At 37.9% G+C, this 18,254-nt stretch overlaps 1 protein-coding gene across 8 annotated transcripts in view; it reads right to left on the bottom strand.

The window, feature by feature from the left end:
- ST7 (suppression of tumorigenicity 7) overlaps positions 1 to 18,254 on the bottom strand; it is a 323,508-nt gene that overhangs the window by 128,722 nt on the left and 176,532 nt on the right. For all 8 annotated transcript variants that reach the window (XM_024555762.3, XM_024555765.3, XM_045191454.2 and 5 more), the window contains one exon: positions 14,032 to 14,114. In XM_024555762.3, coding sequence (XP_024411530.1) covers positions 14,032 to 14,114 — 83 coding nt within the window. The remainder of the gene's footprint in view (positions 1 to 14,031; positions 14,115 to 18,254) is intronic.

Below are 18,254 nucleotides of genomic sequence, written 5' to 3'. Positions count from 1 at the left end.
GGTACAAAATAGAGAGGGGGAAGTTAAGAATAGTATAGGAAATGGAGAAGCCAAAGAACTTACATGTATGACCCATGGACGTGAACTAAGGTGGGGGAATGACGGTGGAAGAGGGGGTAGAAGGCAGAGGTGAATAAAGGGGAGAAAAAATGGGACAACTGTAACAGAAGAATCAATAAAATATATTTTTTAAAAATTGATGTCTCTCTTTTGCTCTATCAAAAATTTATTTTAAAAAGACAGAAAGAACATTTATGAATGATCAAAAGAAAATGTCAATTAGACCAAATGTTTCCAAACCTTTAATAGGGCAACTTGATTTAATTCCAAAGAGCTATCCCTTCTGACCATATGAATTTCCATATGTTAAGACTTCAAGCTCAAGTAATTTCACTGGGTAGATGGAAGAATGTGATATGTAAGTAAAAAAGAAACAGGACTAGTGTATAACAGTTGAAATGCTAGGAAAAAGATCTTGCTTAAAGAGGGAAGAAAGTTTAAGAACAGTAAATTTATAAACCATGGATCCAGAAGAGAAGTTGTTACCTTAGATGAGTTAACCTAACTGAACATCAGTTTCTTTAACTGTAAAGTGGAAGTCATACTTATTATTATTCATAAGTTATATTTACTATTAAGAATACATATATTGCCCTGCCCAGTATGGCTCAATTGGTTGGAGCTCTGTCCCATAAACCACGTTTGCAGGTTCAGTTCCCAGTCAGGGTACATGCACCTAGGTTGTGGATGCAATCCTCTGTCAGGGTGCATACAAGAGGCAACAAATTGGCGCTTCTTTCTCACATTGATGTTTTTCTGCCTTTCTCTCTCCCTCCCTTCTCCTCTCTCTAAAATCAATAAGCATGTCCTCAGATGAGGACAAGAAAAAAAAAGAATACATTTATTATTAAGGGCCCTCAATTTTCACAGCCATTGTCTCAGTCCCCATATAAAAGACCTGGTTCAGTGCTTACTGCATGATGGTTCTCAAAAGTAACAGCAACACTGTCATTTTTTGCATTGATGATACACCTATGATAGGCAGCATAACTCATATACTGCTATAACACACCTTTTTTGCCAGTCTACAATTCGGGCTAGCACAGCATCTTGTCTTGGTACTAAGTTGTTGGCTGAGACCCCTGGAAGTCATTGTGAAAAAGGGTACTGCTCACCATTCAGTCCTAACCACCTACCAAAACCCTGAAGAGATTCATGGCTTTGCCTTTAGAAGAGAAGAAAGACTCCAAGGGACTGGGAACGTTGATCGCAGAACTGCAGGTGGCTCTCAATCACCTGCGGTGGGAAGCTCTCTTTGCTCTGCTTCCTATACTCTACTGTTTGGGCACCTGCCAGGCCTTAGTCCATTCATTTAGTCACACAGCATTAAATACTGCACAGCTGGCATGAGCTGTTACAGACCACAGATGTGGCCCCTGCCACTATTAGTCCATGCCACAGACCCACAATGCCTCCCACAGGTTGCTCCTAGCATGGCCTATACCTATCATAAGAAAACAACTTGTAACACTTCAGATTTTTCAGTTTCTCCAGCAGAATCTCAGAATGTTCAGTACTAACTTTAAAGGACCATGTGCAGTCTCCATTAAGAGATAAGGAATGAGGTCAATACATGAAGGTATGGTGCCCTGACCAAAGTCACACAGTTAATCAAGTAGTTTTTAGTCTAAAGCCCCAGATCTATGCCACTAATCTTACCAGGACCCTACAAGAAGGTATCTTTTTATAACTCTCTTGATCATTTAAACAAACACAGATGGATATAGCCTATCATTTCCCTTTTCAAATCTTCACTTGGATGTGTCCTCTGAGGTTTCTTAGCTGTCAAAATCAATCCAGAAGTAACCTATCAAATAGGACCAGATAATTCATCCTAAGATGTAAATGACTCATAGTAACAGGATATTTACCCTATAATAGGAGATAGACCATCCACACAGTATTTCTAAAGTAGGAATAATGGACCTCAGTAAAGACTGGGTTATTTTTGCAGCCTTTTCAGGACTGTCTTGTCACAGCAATAGATGGCTTCTTACCCATCACTGTCTTTCTTTATACTAGTGCCCCCAAGACCCTAGAACAGAGGCTCCAATACATATTGAATAAGTAACTACTGAAAGGAAGAAGGAAAGGACTTGAAGCCATCTTCAAACCAAGTCTTCTAATTTGGGGTCTTAGTGTAACAATCTGCCCCTTATCCTGAAACATGACAGGCTTTGGGCCAGCATGTCACAGTATTTTGGAAGAGCTGCACTGATCCAAATGGGCAGATGGTGTTACCTAATATGCACATATTTGTTGTCACTTTGAATTTTTCTCCATGGTGCATAACCAAAAGTGTAAATTACAAAGCTCTCATTAACAAATTTAGATTTTAAAATGAGTTTTTGGACATGCTAATAGCTAACTGGGCTTTTCACAGTGGAACAAAACAGTTTTTTTTTAATCATCACTGGAGGATATGTTTATTGATTTCAGAGAGAGAAAAAAGGAGGGGGGGCGGGGAGGGAGAGAGAGAGGGGTGGGGGGGAGAGAGAGAGAGAGAGACATCAATATGAGAAACAACAATCAGGGGCCTCCCATATGCACCCTGACCAGGGATCAAACCCACAACCCAAGTACATATCTTGACCAGGAATTGAACCTGCAACCTTTTGGTGTACAGGAAGACACTCCAACCAACTTAGCTACCTGGCCAGGGCCAAAACAACTTTTAATCTGACAAGAATAAAATTAAAATATGAATTTACTCAATTCATAGTCTTAAAAATGTAATCTTTCTATTATTTTTTCCTACTCATGTTCCACTCCAAGGATTATACAGATCAAATAAGATGAAAACTAAAAAGCATCAATTGGGTTTAACATTTAGGAAGCCAACAGTGACTCTACCATTTAGCTGAAAGGTAAAAATTCTAATACAGTTCATGATAGCTGAGTTGTATGACTTTGGTTGGTTCTTTTGATTCTCTGTGACTATTATCTGATGTGTAAAATAAGGTCAGAGTAAGCACTCAGGTAATGTTGGATAGATGGGTGGATCAATGGAAGGATGGATGGATGGATGGATGCATGGATGGATGATAAGGACTGGCCTGGTGATTTAGTGGGATATAATTTTAAAAAACATTAGGACCAATGAAAGTGTTTATGTTCATTTTGTTTGTTATAAAAAAGAAGCCTACAAAGATTGTGGAACAGGAAAGAAACTAGTTGGAAAGAGAGAAAATGAAGATGCAAAAGTACAAATATCCAAGAGACAAGATGCCAAGAGCCCATGAAGCACACTTACCCTGCCTTGAAAATTAACCTACCGCCTTTTGCTTTGAGCCAGAAAAAAATGGGGAAGGATGAATGAATAGAGGCATAGATTCTTTTTTGGAAAGTAGGGTGTGATATGAGCTATTTCACATTAAGAAGTCAACAAAGGGATAAAAAGTAGGTGACACTGATCTCAGTAGATTTCAAATAAGGTTTATCCTCTGTGTAAGGGATGTAGAAATGGAATTGGGAATGTGAGGATGGAAGAAGTGGTTTGGGGGAAAGTGGTTTGGATCTACACCTTGCAGTACAGAAGAGTCATAAGCTATACTTAGGACACAGATCATATTTAAAACAAACATCCATTTGTCAAGGTGTCAGTTAACAATGCCTTGTGACCTCCTCTATTACTATTGACAGAAGAAAAGAAGATGACTAAGGAGCACTGGGATTGGAGGTGAAGATACAGGTTGGTTGGCAGCTGGCCTATGGTACAAATTTGTCTCATCTTCAACTATAGGGAAAGAGCAAAAATCTGACAAAGGGATAATAGGCAAGGCCTTTCCTACTGTGTTCCACACCTAAAAGCTGTATATTTCCTAAAGATGCCTAGATTCTTCCTAATCAATAAGCCCTCCTCTCCTTGAATTATGTGTTCTATATATAAGACTTCTCTCCATGAATCAGGGGAATTCTCTATTCCCTATATCACATTTAAAAAAATACTCCAAGATTCTCATATAGCAGCAACTTAGTAATTTCATACCAATTCGATTAAATCCATGGGAAATACAAAAATGTCACTTAAATTGACTAAGTGCTTCCTGAAGATTAAAGTAGATGATGACAACACAAGAGGGTAGATACAGTGACAGTGGAGATTAAAGAGGAAATATGAAACTTTCTAGTGGTCTACTCCTATGGAAAGTTAGCCAAATTGACAACTGTTCTAAATATTTAGAAATATATCTGGTGGTAAACAGTGTTTGGCAAGAGGGAATATTCTGGGCTTAAATGAGATAAATTAAGGCAGTTGTCATGAATTATATATAGTAAGACCCATAAACATTTTAGTGTCTTGTTAGAATTTTCAAGTATATTCCTTTCTCCATACTCATCTACCTTCTCAAAGTCCCTCCTAATCCCTCATGACAAACTTTTTTTTCTTTTTTAGTCTTGGATCCTGTCTCTTTTGTTAGGAATACTGAAGAGTTAAAGAGGGGGTCTTGATCTCCTGCTTCTTTGATTTCCACAGATACCTCCTCAGTCACCTATTTCCCTAAACAGTTAAGGCAGCTGTGTGAAGAACTTGTATTCATGCTCTTCCACCCTCTTTCCTGGTGACCTATTTCCTTTAAAAGAGAGAGAAGACAAAGAACTGAGGTTCTCTTCTAGGTCAACAGTCAGTGATCCATCCCAACTCAGTGTCTGTATGTTCACAGGATGAGATTTTCCTTTGTAGCATTACTGACTGTGGCTAAGATGGAAAGACCACTGTGCTGGAATGAAATTATGGAGACCACAGACAATTGGGAGAAGCCAGCCTGTGCCATGTGTCCCAAGTCCTGCCAGCTCATATTCTTGGTCTACAATTGTGCTCAGAATCCATCATTTTAAATAAGCTCCCCAGACCTCCCCCAGGCACACTGGTAGCAAAAGCCAGCCATGGTGCACAGCTTGGTTCTTCCTGCACACACCCAGGCCAAGCAGAAGAAACCACAAGCTGTGGATCACTCATAGCTCCAAACAGTTGCCCAGGGCCAGTCACAGGCAGCATCTGACATAGAACTGTGCAAGAGTCTTTGCAAATCTACCTAATACACAGAAACAAATGCAAAGAGGCAGCCTAAATGGGAAGACAAAAAACAGGCCCCAAATGAAAGAACAAGGGAATTCTCCAAAAGAAGAACTACATGAAATAGAGCCAAGCAATGTATCAGACACTGCTGAGTTTAGAGTTATGATTTTAAGGGTGCTCAACAGCATGAAAAAAAACCACATAGAAACCATAAAAAAGAATCATTCAGAAATTAAGAATACAATATCTGAAATAAATAATACACTGGAAGGAATAAACAGTAGGTTTGATGAAGCAGAGGAACAAATCAGTGATTTGGAAGACAAAGGTTGAATAAAACACCCAAGCAAAACAGCAAAAAGAAAAACAAATTTTAAATGAAGATAGTTTAATGGACCTCAGGGACAATGTGAAGCATAACAACAACTGCATCATGGAACTACCAGAAGGAGAAGAGAGAGAGCAAGGGATCCAGAACCTGTTTGAAGAAATAATGACCAAACACTCCCCTAACCTGGTGAAGCAAAAGACACGCAAATCCAGGAAACGCAGAGAGTGCCAAACAAGATTGACCCAAATAGGCCCACTCCAAGTCACATCACAATTAAAATGGCAAAGCTTGAAAACAAGGAGAGAATCTTAAAAGCTGCAAGAGAAAAGCAGTTAATTACCTGCAAAGGAGCTCCCATAAGAATGTCGTCTGATTTCTCAACAGAAATATTTCAAGCCAGAAGGGACTGGCATGAAATGTTCAACATGATGAAAAGTAAGGACCTACTACCAAGGCTGCTTTACCCAGGAAGGCTATCATTTAAAATTGAAGGAGAAATAAAGAGCTTTCCAGACCAGAAAAAGCTAAAGGAGTTGGTTACCACCACACCAGCACTGCAACAAGGGGAGAGGGGGAGGAGGAGTAGGACGAAGAACAACAACAATGGAAAATAGTTTTTAAAAAGAAATGGCAATAAATACATATATCAATAATCACTTTAAATGTAAATGGCTTAAATGATCCTATTGAAAACACAGAGTAGCTTAATGAATAAGAAAAGAAGACCCATATATATGCTGTCTTCAAGAGACCCACCTTAGAATAAAAGATACACACAGACTAAAAGTAAAGGGACGGAAAAAATATTTCATGCAAATGGAAAGGGGAAAAAAATCTGGGGTAGCAATACTTTTATCTGTCTGACAAAATAGGTTTTAAAACCAAGTCTATAGTAAGAGACAAAGAAGGACACTACATAATGATAATGGGAACAATTTAAAAAGAGGATATAATCCTAGTAAATAAATTTATGCACCCCACATAGGAGAACCTAAATATGTAATCCAAATCTTAATGGACATTAAGGGACCCAAGCAGTTCTAGGACAGAAATTCAGAGCATTACAGGCCTACCTCAAGCAAAAAGAAAAAGCTCAAATAAACGATCTAACTTGACACTTACAGGAATTTGAAAAAGACCAACAAAGCCCAGAGTGAGCAGAAGGAAGGAAATAATAAAGATCAGAGCAGAAATTAATGAAATTGAGTCTAAAAAAATAAAAACAATACAAAAGATCAATGAATCCAAGAGCTGGTTCTTTGAAAAAATAAACAAGGTTGACAAACCTTTATCCAGACTCATCAAGAAAAACAGAGAGAGTATCCAAATAAATAAAGTCAGCGATGAAAAAAGATTAGTAACAACTGACACCAAAGAAATACAAAGGACTGCAAGAAAATATTATGAACAACTATATGCCAACAAATTGGACAAACTGGACAAAATGGATACATTCCTGGAAACATACAATCTTCCAATACTAAATCAGGAAGAATCAGAGAACCTGAATAAACATATGAATATTACAACTAATGAAAGTGAAACAGTACTCAAAAAACTCCCAACAAACAAAAGCCCTGTACTGGATGGCTTCATAGGTATATTTTACCAAATCCTGAGAACTTACACCTCTCCTTCTCAAACTATTCCAAAAAATTCTAGAGGGGAGACTCCTAAGCTCATTTTATGAGACCAGCATCGTGCTAATTCCAAAACCAGAAAAACAGACTAGAAAAAAAGAAAATTACAGGCCAATATCCCTGATGAATGTAGATGCAAATATCCTCAACAATATATTAGCAAACTCAATAGAGTAATGCATCAAGAAGATCATACACCATGGCCAAGTGGGATTTATTCTGGGGATGCAAGGTTGGTACAATATTCACAAATCAATAAATGTGATACACCACATTAGAAAATGAAGGATAAAACCCATATGATCATGTCAACAGATGCAGAAAAAGCATTTAATAAAATCCAGCACTTGTTTATGATAAAAACTCTCAGCAAAATGGTAATATAGGGAACATATCTAAATGTAATAAAGGCCATATATGACAAACCCACTGCCAGCATCATACTTAATGGGCAAAAACTACAAGTGTTCCCCCTTAATATCAGGAACAAGACAGGGATGTCCACCTTCACCTCTTATTCCACATAGTACTGGAAGTCCTAACCACAACAATCAGACAAAAAGAAGAAATAAAAGGCATCCCAATTAGAAAAGAAGAAGTAATACTGTCATTATTTGCAGATGACATGATACTGTACATAGAAAATCTTAAAGATTCCACCAGGAAACCACTACAACTGATAAATGAATTCAGCAGAGTAGCAGGATATAAAATTAATATCCAGAAATCAACTGCATTTTTATATGCCAAAAATTAACTATCAGAAAGGGAAATTAAGAACACAATCCCATGCAAATTTGCTTCAAAAAGAATAAAATATCTAGGAATAAACCTAACCAAGGATGTAAAAGAACTGTAAAATTGTAAGAGACTGAAGAGAGAAACTGAAGAGGATACAAGTATGGTCAGAATGGTATCATCAATAAATGAACAAACAACAAGTGCTGGCCAGAATGTGGAGAAAGGGGAACCCTTTTGCACTGTTGGTGGGGATGCAGATTGGTGCAGCCACTGTGGAAAGCAGTGTGGAGTTACCTCAAAAAATTAAAAATGGAACTGTCTTATGACCCAGTGATTCCACTTTCCAATTTATCCAAAGAAACCCAAAACACTAATTCAAAAGAATATATGCACCTCTATGTTCACTACAGTGTTATTTACAATCTCCGAGATATGGAAGCAGCTGTCCATCAGTAGATGAGTGTATTAAAGAACTATGGTGTATTTACACAATGAAATACTACTTGGCCGTAAAAAAAGAAGAAAATCTTACCCTTTGTGACAACATGGATGGACCTGGAGAACATTATGCTAAGTGAAATAAGCCAATCAGAGAAAGACAAATACCATATGATTTTACTCATGTGGAATCTAATGAACAAACTGAACTAACAAGCAAAATAGAGACAGACTCATAGATAGAGAGCAGGATAACAGCTCTTGGTCAGGATTGGGTGGTGGAGGGATCTAGCAAAAAAGAAAAAAGAACTCATGGACATGGACAACACTGTGGTGATCTGGTGATCGCCAGGGGGAACAGATGGGTAGGTGTGGAAGAGGGTATAAGGGGGATAAATGGTAATGTAAAAAATACAATTAAAATAAACTATTAAAAAAAGGAAATATACATGTGAAAATAAACAAACACAAATAAACTCCCCAGATAATTTTGATGCAGTTGATTAATTCCTTCACTCACTGGATCTCTGTGCAATCAACAAATATTCCTAAGTGTTTACTTATTATATAGTCATATACAAAAACACAGATATTGTCCTAGCCTTTGTGAAGCTTCCATTATAAAGAGAACAAAGCAATAAATGGTGAAACAAAAAATGTAAATTGTGATAAGTGTTCATCTATGTTCTAGACTGGCCAAATCTGACCTAATCCATAGCCAAGTGGAAAAAAAGAAAAAAAGTGTCTCCTCCAGAAAAGACTAAAATCTCCCTCCCTTCTTCATTCTTTTCTTCTCTACCCTGCCTCCCTTTTTGTCTACCTGACGTATTTCTGTAAGTCTGTTAACATGAAAACATCAACTGCTAGGCACTGGGGCTATACACCTTCCTAGTCAACACCTTCATGAGAGGCAGAATGATACTCTGTGGCAAAGCAGTGGAAACTGAAGTCCTAGGCCTGACTCCACCCTTACCCAGCAAGATATCCTGGGCAAGTCATAAACTTTGTGGATACCTAGTCCTTAGGTCTTTCCTGGTTTCAACTGCATGGCTTTTGATGGTTCCCACCTCCAGCCTTCCAACTGCGTAATTTTCAAGCCTCTCAATTTTTGCTCAAACATAAACTAAAAAAGCCAAAAGAATGGTTTTGTCCCTTATTCTGCCATTAGCATTTTCATCTCCTTCACCAAGTCTAATCATTAATCTGACCCACTCATGTCCACAGTCAGACCCTGACAGGCATCTATCTACTCTGTGGCACTTGGTCTCCTGCAGAAGATCATTAATTTTCATAGTGACCCCAAGAAGCTGTAATCTGATAAGGCCTTAGTTTCCTCCCACTCTTTGCAGGCTCCCCAGCCATCTAAGCCCCTACAGCATCCCTCTCATTCTTTATTCTAGAGCCAAGATACAAGCTGTTTCATAATGGACACAACCTGATATTTATTTAGATGGTACTTCCCACACCCCAAGAGCCCTTCCAATCAAGTTTCCCTGAGTCTCTTTTCACTTTTAGCACAGAATCACTTGGGTGATCCATATGCTTATCAAAGTGCTACCTCAAGTGCAGGTCAAGTTATTTAGATAAGTGAAGAAAAGTCAAAAGGAGACATAACAATCTTCCAGTCCCACTTCCTTACTTTTGAACAAGAAGGGATAGAGGGCATGATCAAACAGGTCCAGATTCAAATTTCAGACTATGTGTCTGCCACATAACCATGGCCAAATTATTTATACTGTGTGTAGGTTTCTACTCAGCAGCACAAAGGCACTGGTTATATCTACCACCCAGAATTTCAATGGGAACAAAATGATATATGCAAAGTGCTTAAAGCAGTACCTGGAATAGAGTGGGAAACCCAACAATTGGACCTTTGTTACAACAAATTTCCTACCTGATCTGTTATCTCTACTACTATTTTCCCCAAAACATAATTTTTTCACATCTAATCCATGAACTAATTAATTCTTTTATTTACTATTCTAATTTTCTACATTTTTTATTCTTGATTCTCACTTTTAAAAATTATGCTCTGGATGCCTACTTTCTATCTCTCCATTTAATATCTGTAAAATGTAGTTGTAGGAGCTTGTCTATATATATATATATATATGTTCGTGAGGATACATCTATGCATGAATGTCAATACAACATAACAGCATTTTCTCCATTCTACCAACATTTTGAGAAAAGTGTGGGGAGCATTTTCTCCACATATCCACCTGACCACTCAAAATCAAAAGCAAAACCCAGAAATCTTCTCCATTGAAATAAACATTGTCCAAACAAGCTAATTCAAGCAGACAGACATGTCCTTGCTAGAGTAGATAAAAGACAAAATTGGTAGATTTGGGTTATAACTACAGGTGCACTTCCTGTGGCTAGAACGGGACCGAGGTGAAAAGGCTTGTACCAAGCCAGCAGAGGCAACTTGAAGTTAAGAGAGTGAGCTGTCTGGATGGGTACCTGGGCACAGGAACCAAAAGGGAAGAGAGAGAGGTAGGTGGTATAACTCATTGCAGGTTTTCAACTTGGGAAATTAAGAACTAGCTGTGACATCCAGTGAAATGCATAGTGATTAGTCCTAACTTATTTTTAAACACATTAGTGTAAAGGAGAGCAGCATGTGGCAAGCCCATTTTACTTCTATGAATATTTGTTCATTTAATTGACTTTTTCTTCACATGAGAAATACCACGGTTTCTTGTTTCTTTTTACCTCTCTTCTCCTAAGACATCACATTACATGATAATTTCAGTCTCCAGCATAGGAATCCTGAGGTCCTCAAAAAAGCAATTTCCCCAGGGGCAGCACTGTTCTTTGAATGTTCACAGAATGGCTCTCCTAACATTGCTCAAGGGAGAGTAGTTAGATAATTGTCTCTCTGGTGCCAGAAAACAAAATGCTAAGCAGCTATTTTTCAAATCACCTCTTCCTTTACCTCAATACTGCTTCTTCACGAAATGCACTTGGCAGGTAAGAGTTGTGGCTGAACAGAAACCTCCATCCTAGGTCCATTTTGAGGGTTAGCAAAGTTGAGTCCCCAAAGGCTGGACACCACCAGTGTCAACAATCTAAAGCAGAAGCCTAACACTATCAAGAACTATTCCCTTGTTATAGTTACTTTGCCCTCAGCACAGATCAAGCGCTTTTGAGAAAGGCCTTTCAAAACCTTCACACATTAGAGGTTTTCCTTTGCTCAAAGTACCATCAGTCAGCAATATCCTTTGCTTCCTGAGAATAATGCAATGCAACAATCCCATAAGGCAACACCACAGTGATCAAGTTTCAGCAGCTGCAGTCCACAGGCCAGGGAGAGAGCCTTGCCAGCCTGGATCTGCAAAAAATGGCCATGGGCTAGGGAAATGCCTTTATTTGGAGAACAAGAAAAACAAGCTGATGGGACTTCACCATCCCTGAGTTAGAAAAAAACATGACTGTTTGGGGCCTAACTTACCAGAGTGAAAACAAACAACCCATACTCCTGTAATTAATTTAAAGCCTAATGCTCCATACCAATATACTTCTAGAATAAAATCCAGACCTGCCATTTATTCAGCAAACCAGGAAAACAGCCAAAAAGTTAACCAAGAGGTAGTGAAATGAGTGAAAACGCACAACTGGCACTGGCTGGATTGCTCAGTTGGTTACAGCGTCATCTCAATAAACCAATGTTGTAGGTTCAATCCCTGGACAGGGCACATACAAGAATCAACCAATGAATGCATAAATAAGTAAAACAACAAATCGATGCCTCTCTCTCTCTCTCTCTCTCTCTCTCTCTCTCTCTCTCTCTCTCAAAACTCAATAAATGAAATTTTTTTTAAAAAAGCAAGACTGCCTAGGTAGAAGCCCAACTTCACCATTTACTAACTGTGACCTAAGGACGGTTACCTACTTGCTTATTCTACCACTCAGTTTATGCATAAATAAAATGGAAATGACACTAGCAATTACCTCATTGTACTGTTGGGAAGAGTAAATGAGTTAGCATTTAAAGTGCTTAGATCACTGCCTGGCACACAGTACGCACCATCTAAGTAGGTAATGTTCTTAAGCGAACATCCCTGAGAGCAATGCACAAACTTACCTTTCCATATCAGAGTGGATCACTGGTTTCAGTATGAAATTGCTATTCAAATTGTATACAAAAATGTCCACCATTTTTTATTTGTTTAATCAAGAAAGATTTAAAAGATGTTTTAGAAAGAAATACTAAAGTATTACTTTATATATAAGTGATAATTACTAAATGGAGATTTGTAATACTTCCTCATTCCCCCAAAAAATATATATATGCTGAAAGGTTGCAATGTTTTCAGTATATACTCATTAATAATTTATCAAGCATGTAAAAGCATTCTCCAAGTTTAAAGTTGCTTCAGTCCATTAAGCATATTAAGGTGGGAACCAGAGACATAGGTTCTAAATCTGGCTTTGCTACAAATCAACAACAGGAACATAGGTGAATCACTTACAGCTTTATGAACAACTCCCTATGAGGCCCTTATTTTTCTCATGTCCCCACAGAATAAGAAAGGCTTCAGACACAAATGGGTGGGCAGTTCTTCATGTAAGCAGCAATATGGTACAAATCATACAGATACCTCATTTCAACCCATTTTAAGAAGGAACTTTAATATGCTTCCCCTCACCTGGGTTTGGTCTCTGCAGCCAACATCGGGCTTTCTATTTGGATTTCCACTTACATAACAATCTTGGAGTGCCCCTTGCTGATGTTCTTCACATTCCTGGTCCAATAGTATCAATTTTAAACACATCTTCCCTTGAGTCCAGCAGCCCACATGATTAACCTGAACAGGCTCTGACCTCAAAAAAAGGTGCTCCCCACACTATCACCATCACTCTCATCTGTTTGCAGGTTTCTGCCCTGCACACATTGCTCCACCTTTTCACTCTGCACCTTATAAGCTCAAGCTTCTGAAATCCTCTTTTCATCTAGGTTCACTTATGTTCTTGCTCCACATCTTGGTGCCCTTTTCCCCCCTTTCTACAGATATCTCTTTACATAAACCCTGTAATATCTTTCTTGTCCTATTTCTATAATAATTAATAATCAAAGGGTTATGTGTAGAGAAAAAAAACTTTCTAAAACCACTTTCTCCTTAAAGATCATTTAACTATATGATTCTACTGAATTTAGATGGTCCTATCTAAGATGCTTTTAAAGTAAAGAAAATGACTTCAGGTGTTATAATTTATCAAACCTGTAACTATTTTCAAGCATAGTATAATAGAGCCAAAGATATGATTATCATATGGTTTTTCACCTATTTAGAAATTTTTTAAAAGAAACAATAGGGAAATAAATGTAAATTGTAAGAGAATAGGAGATCAGGGAAAAAAGCTTAGAATTGCTATACCCAAGTCAATAAATTTGAAGAAACTGAGCTATTTTTCTGCTGACCTTAATTATATCCTATAATTTATTGTGAAAGGAGTAATGAAAATATTTTTACTTGAACTGAATCACATTTATTTATAGTATCTTAGACACTAGAATTTGACACAGAATCGTTTTCCTTTATTTTCTTTTATTTATAGTTTTTCAATTCAATAAAAATAACATATGCTTTGTCTAAAGATTTTTTAAATATTTTAGAAATATGTAACCTAAGTAGTGAAAGGCCTCTATATGTGCCAACCCAACATATACACACATGCATGATAATGACAAAGCTGCTAGTGTGTATTCTTCTAGATTTTCCCTGTATATATACTAAGATATATGTGTATTGATAATAAGCATGTTTTTAAAAGGGAAGAATTCCATTACTTACCAAAATAAGCCCTGATATTAGTGAGGAAGTACCTGTCAGGGCCACGTAGAACTTCGGTGTTAACGTGTTCAAAAACATGCTCACTGGAAAAAAAGAGAGGGGGAAAGAACAAGGAATGCATGAGTGTGCTAATAAAACCAATTCTTTCATTTTTCTTTCTGTTGAAATCATTTCTTCCTGGTGATAAAAATTCTTAGAACCACAACAAAGCCCTATTAAAATGGTTCAGCAGTACACAAGCTCAGAATACTAGGTGTTAAGTTACATACCCTGAAAGAAAAATGCTATATATAAGAATAAAAGAGCAGCTTTTTTAGATTTTTGCCTCCCCAAACTAGTGTTGTGAATGGTTTCCATGGATTCCTAACCGCTGAAAAGTCTAATCAAAACTGGTTATAACTGTCAGTCAAATACAGAAGATGCCCTGTATGTTTTGTGGGATCCACACATCAGAATCCTTGATGAAACAACAGCAGTATTTCAACTTTTGGACAAATGGAAAATAACTACATTCAACAGTTACTAAAGATTATATTACCCCTAAAAATGAAGGACAAACTGGAAGGAAATAGGCATATATTAGTAAATTTTTTCAGCTTACTAACAAAGTCATCAAAATAATTGGATTCAATGAAAAAAAAGATGAAAAACAAACCACTAAAAATTAATGTTCACTACCAGTTTTCCTGACTGGTTCCTGGCACTCTCTCCATATCAACTATACTGTTGATCTGGTTGCCCATTAAGAAAGGTTCACTTACAAAGGAAGCAAGAACATACAATGGAGTAAAGACAGTCCAACAAATGGTGTTGGAAAATTTGGACAGATATGTGAAAAAAAATGAAACTAGATCACCTTATACCATACAAAAGATTAAATTCAAAATGGATTAAAGACTTCTATGTAAGACTTGAAACCATTAAAATCCTAGAAAAAAAACATAGGCAAAAACACTTTTGACATTTCTCTTAGTAATATTTTTTCCTGATCTATCTTCTCAGGCAAGAGAAACAAAGTAAAAATAAGCAAATGAGACATCAATCAAAAAGTTTTTGCCCAGCAAAGGAAACCATCAACATAACAAAACAGAATGTACTAAATGGAAAAAGATCTTTGTAATGATATATCTGATAAGGGGTTAATATCCAGAATTTACAAAGAACTTATAAATCTCAACACCAAAAAAAAAAAAATCCAACTTCAGAATAGGCAGAGGACCTTAACAGACATTTTTCCAAAGAGGACATACAGATGGCCAATAAACATATGAAAAGATGCTCAACATCACTGATTGTCAGAGAAATGCAAATTCAACATACAATAAGATAGTACCTCACACCCGTTAGAACAGCTATCATTAATAAATCAACAAGGAACATGTTGGCCAGGATGTGGACACAAGGGAGCCCTTGCGCACTTTTGGTATAGCCACTATGGAAAACAGTATGGAGGTATCTCAAAAACTTCAAAATACAACTCCCTTATGACCCAGTAATTCCACTTCTTGGTATATATCCAAAGAAATCAAACACTAATTTGAAAAGATATATACATCCTTATGTTCATCACTGTGTTGTTTATAATAGTCAAGATGTGGAAGCAACCCAAGTCCCCATCAATAGGGTAAGTGGATAAAGGAAATGTGGTATTACACTTTCTGCCAAGATGGAGGCATAGGTAGACACATTGTGCCTCCCTGCACAACCAAAAGAAGAAAAACATACATTTAAAAACAAAAAATAACCAGAAATGACAGAAAATTGAACTGTATGGAAGTCCAACAACCAAGGCGTTAAAGATGGAACATTCATCCAGACCAGTACGAGAGGCAGAGACAGTCAGCTGGGATGGAGAGGACTCACCGCAATGCAGCAGCTGGAGGACTGGGGCAGGCAAAGCAACAGCTAGTGGACGGAGTGAAGAGGTGGCTGGCAGAATGGGAGGTCCCACATTTGCATACAGATAAACCAGGAGGAACAACTGGGGAGCAAGACAGACCATGCAAGCCAGGGTTCCAGTGCAGGAAAATAAGGCCTCAAAACCTCTGACTGAAAAAATCTGTGGGGGTTGCAGTGGCAGGAAAAACTCCCAGCCTCACAGGAGAGTTTGCTGGAGAGACCCATGGGGTACTAGAACATACACAAAACCACCCACCCATAAATTAGCACCAGAAGGACCCAATTTGCTTGTGGGTAGAGGTGGAAGTGACTGAAAGCCAGCAGAGCGCCCAACAAGGAGCATTGTTCCCCTTGGGGCCCTTCCCCCACATATACCACCACAACACAGCCACGTGGGTTACCCCACCCTGGTGAACACCTAAGGCTCTGCCCCTTACTATGTAACAGGTACACCAAGACAAAAAAAAATAGCCCAAATGAAAGAACAGATCAAAGCTCATAAGGGACAAAGAGATAGCCCACCTATCAGATGCACAGTTCAAAACACTAGTAATCAGGATACTCACAGAATTGGTTGAGTATGGTTGCAAAATAGAAGAAAAAGTGAAGACTATGCAAAGTGAAACAAAGGAAAATGTATAGGGACCAACAGTGAAGAGAAGGAAACCAGGACTCAAATCAATGGTGTGGACCAGAAGGAAGAAATAAACATTCACCCATCACAGAAGGAAGAAACAAGAATTCAAAAAAAATGAGGAGAGGTTTAGGAACCTCCAGGAAAACTTTAAACATTCCAACATCTGAATCACAGGGGTGCCAGAAGGAGAAGAGGAAAGAGCAAAAAATTGAAAACTTATTTGAACAAATAATGAAGGAGAACTTCCCCAATCTGGCAAAGGAAACAGACTTCCAGGAAGTCCAGGAAGCTCAGAGGGTCCCAAACAATTTGTACCCAAGTAGGATCACACCAAGACACATCATAATTAAGTTACCCAAGATTAAAGATAAGGAGAGAATCTTAACAGCAGCAAGGGAAAAAGAGACAGTTACCTACAAAGCAGGTTCCCATAAGACTGTCAGCTGATTTCTCAAAAGAAATATTATAGGTAAGAAGCGGCTGGATAAAAATATTCCAAGTCATGGACGGCAAGGATCTACATCTAAGATTATTCTATCCAGCAAAGCTATCATTTAGAATGGAAGGGCAGATAAAGTGCTTCCCAGACAAGGTAAAACTAAAAAAGTTCATCATCACCAAACCCTTATTATATGAAATGTTAAAGGGACTCATCTAAGAAAAAGAAGATCAAAACTATGAACAGTAAATGACAACAAATTCACAACTATCAACAACCGAACCTAAACAAAAAACAAAAACAAAAAAAAATCTATGGAAACTACAACAGGAACAGAATCACAGAAATGGAGATCACATGCAGGGTTATCAGTGTGGGAGGGAGTGGAGGAAAAAGGGGGAAAAGGTACAGGGAATAAGTAGCATAAATGGTAGGTAGAAAATAAACAGGGGGAGGTGAAGAATAGTATAGGAAATGCAGAAGCCAAAGAACTTATATGGACGACCCATGGACATGAACTAGAGGAGGAAATGTGGGTGGGAGGGGGTGTACAGGGCAGAGGGGAATAAAGGAGGGGGGGAACGGGACAACTGTAATAGCATAATCAGTCAAATATATTTTAAAAGATGTGGTACTTATCTATATATATAATGGAATATTACTTGGCCATAAAAAGGAATGAAATCTTACCAGTTGTGACAACATTAATGGACCTAAAGGATATTATGCTAAGTAAAATAAGTCAGACAAAGACAAATACCATGTGATTTTATTTATATGTACAATCTAAAGAACAAAATAAATGAACAAAACAGAAATAGATACAGAGAACACACCAATGGTTGTACTAGATGGGAGGGGGGTTGGGAGACTGGGTGAAAAAGGTGAAGGGATTAGAAGTACAAATTGGTACTTACAAAATATTCACAGGGATACAGCATAGGGAAAATAGTCAACAATATTGTAATAACTATGTATCTATACATAGTTATATAACTATGTAACACATCTACATAACTATGTAATAACTATTAACTATAACTATGTAATAACTATGTGGTGCCATGTGGGTACTTCAATTATCAGGGAGATCACTTTGTAAATTATATAATTGTCTAACTGTAACAGAGGGGTCTGGCCAGATCACTGGAGGGTGGGGAGAAACCCAATCCAGCAAGAGAGCCTGCTCCCTCCAGAGAAGGGATGGGTTGGCAGAAACTCCAAGACAGCAGATTGAAGTAGCAGCTG

Source organism: Desmodus rotundus, chromosome 6 (genome assembly GCF_022682495.2).
Source record: "Desmodus rotundus isolate HL8 chromosome 6, HLdesRot8A.1, whole genome shotgun sequence".
Taxonomy (NCBI): Eukaryota; Metazoa; Chordata; class Mammalia; order Chiroptera; family Phyllostomidae; genus Desmodus; species Desmodus rotundus.
This window is presented reverse-complemented; position numbering and strand designations above follow the sequence as displayed.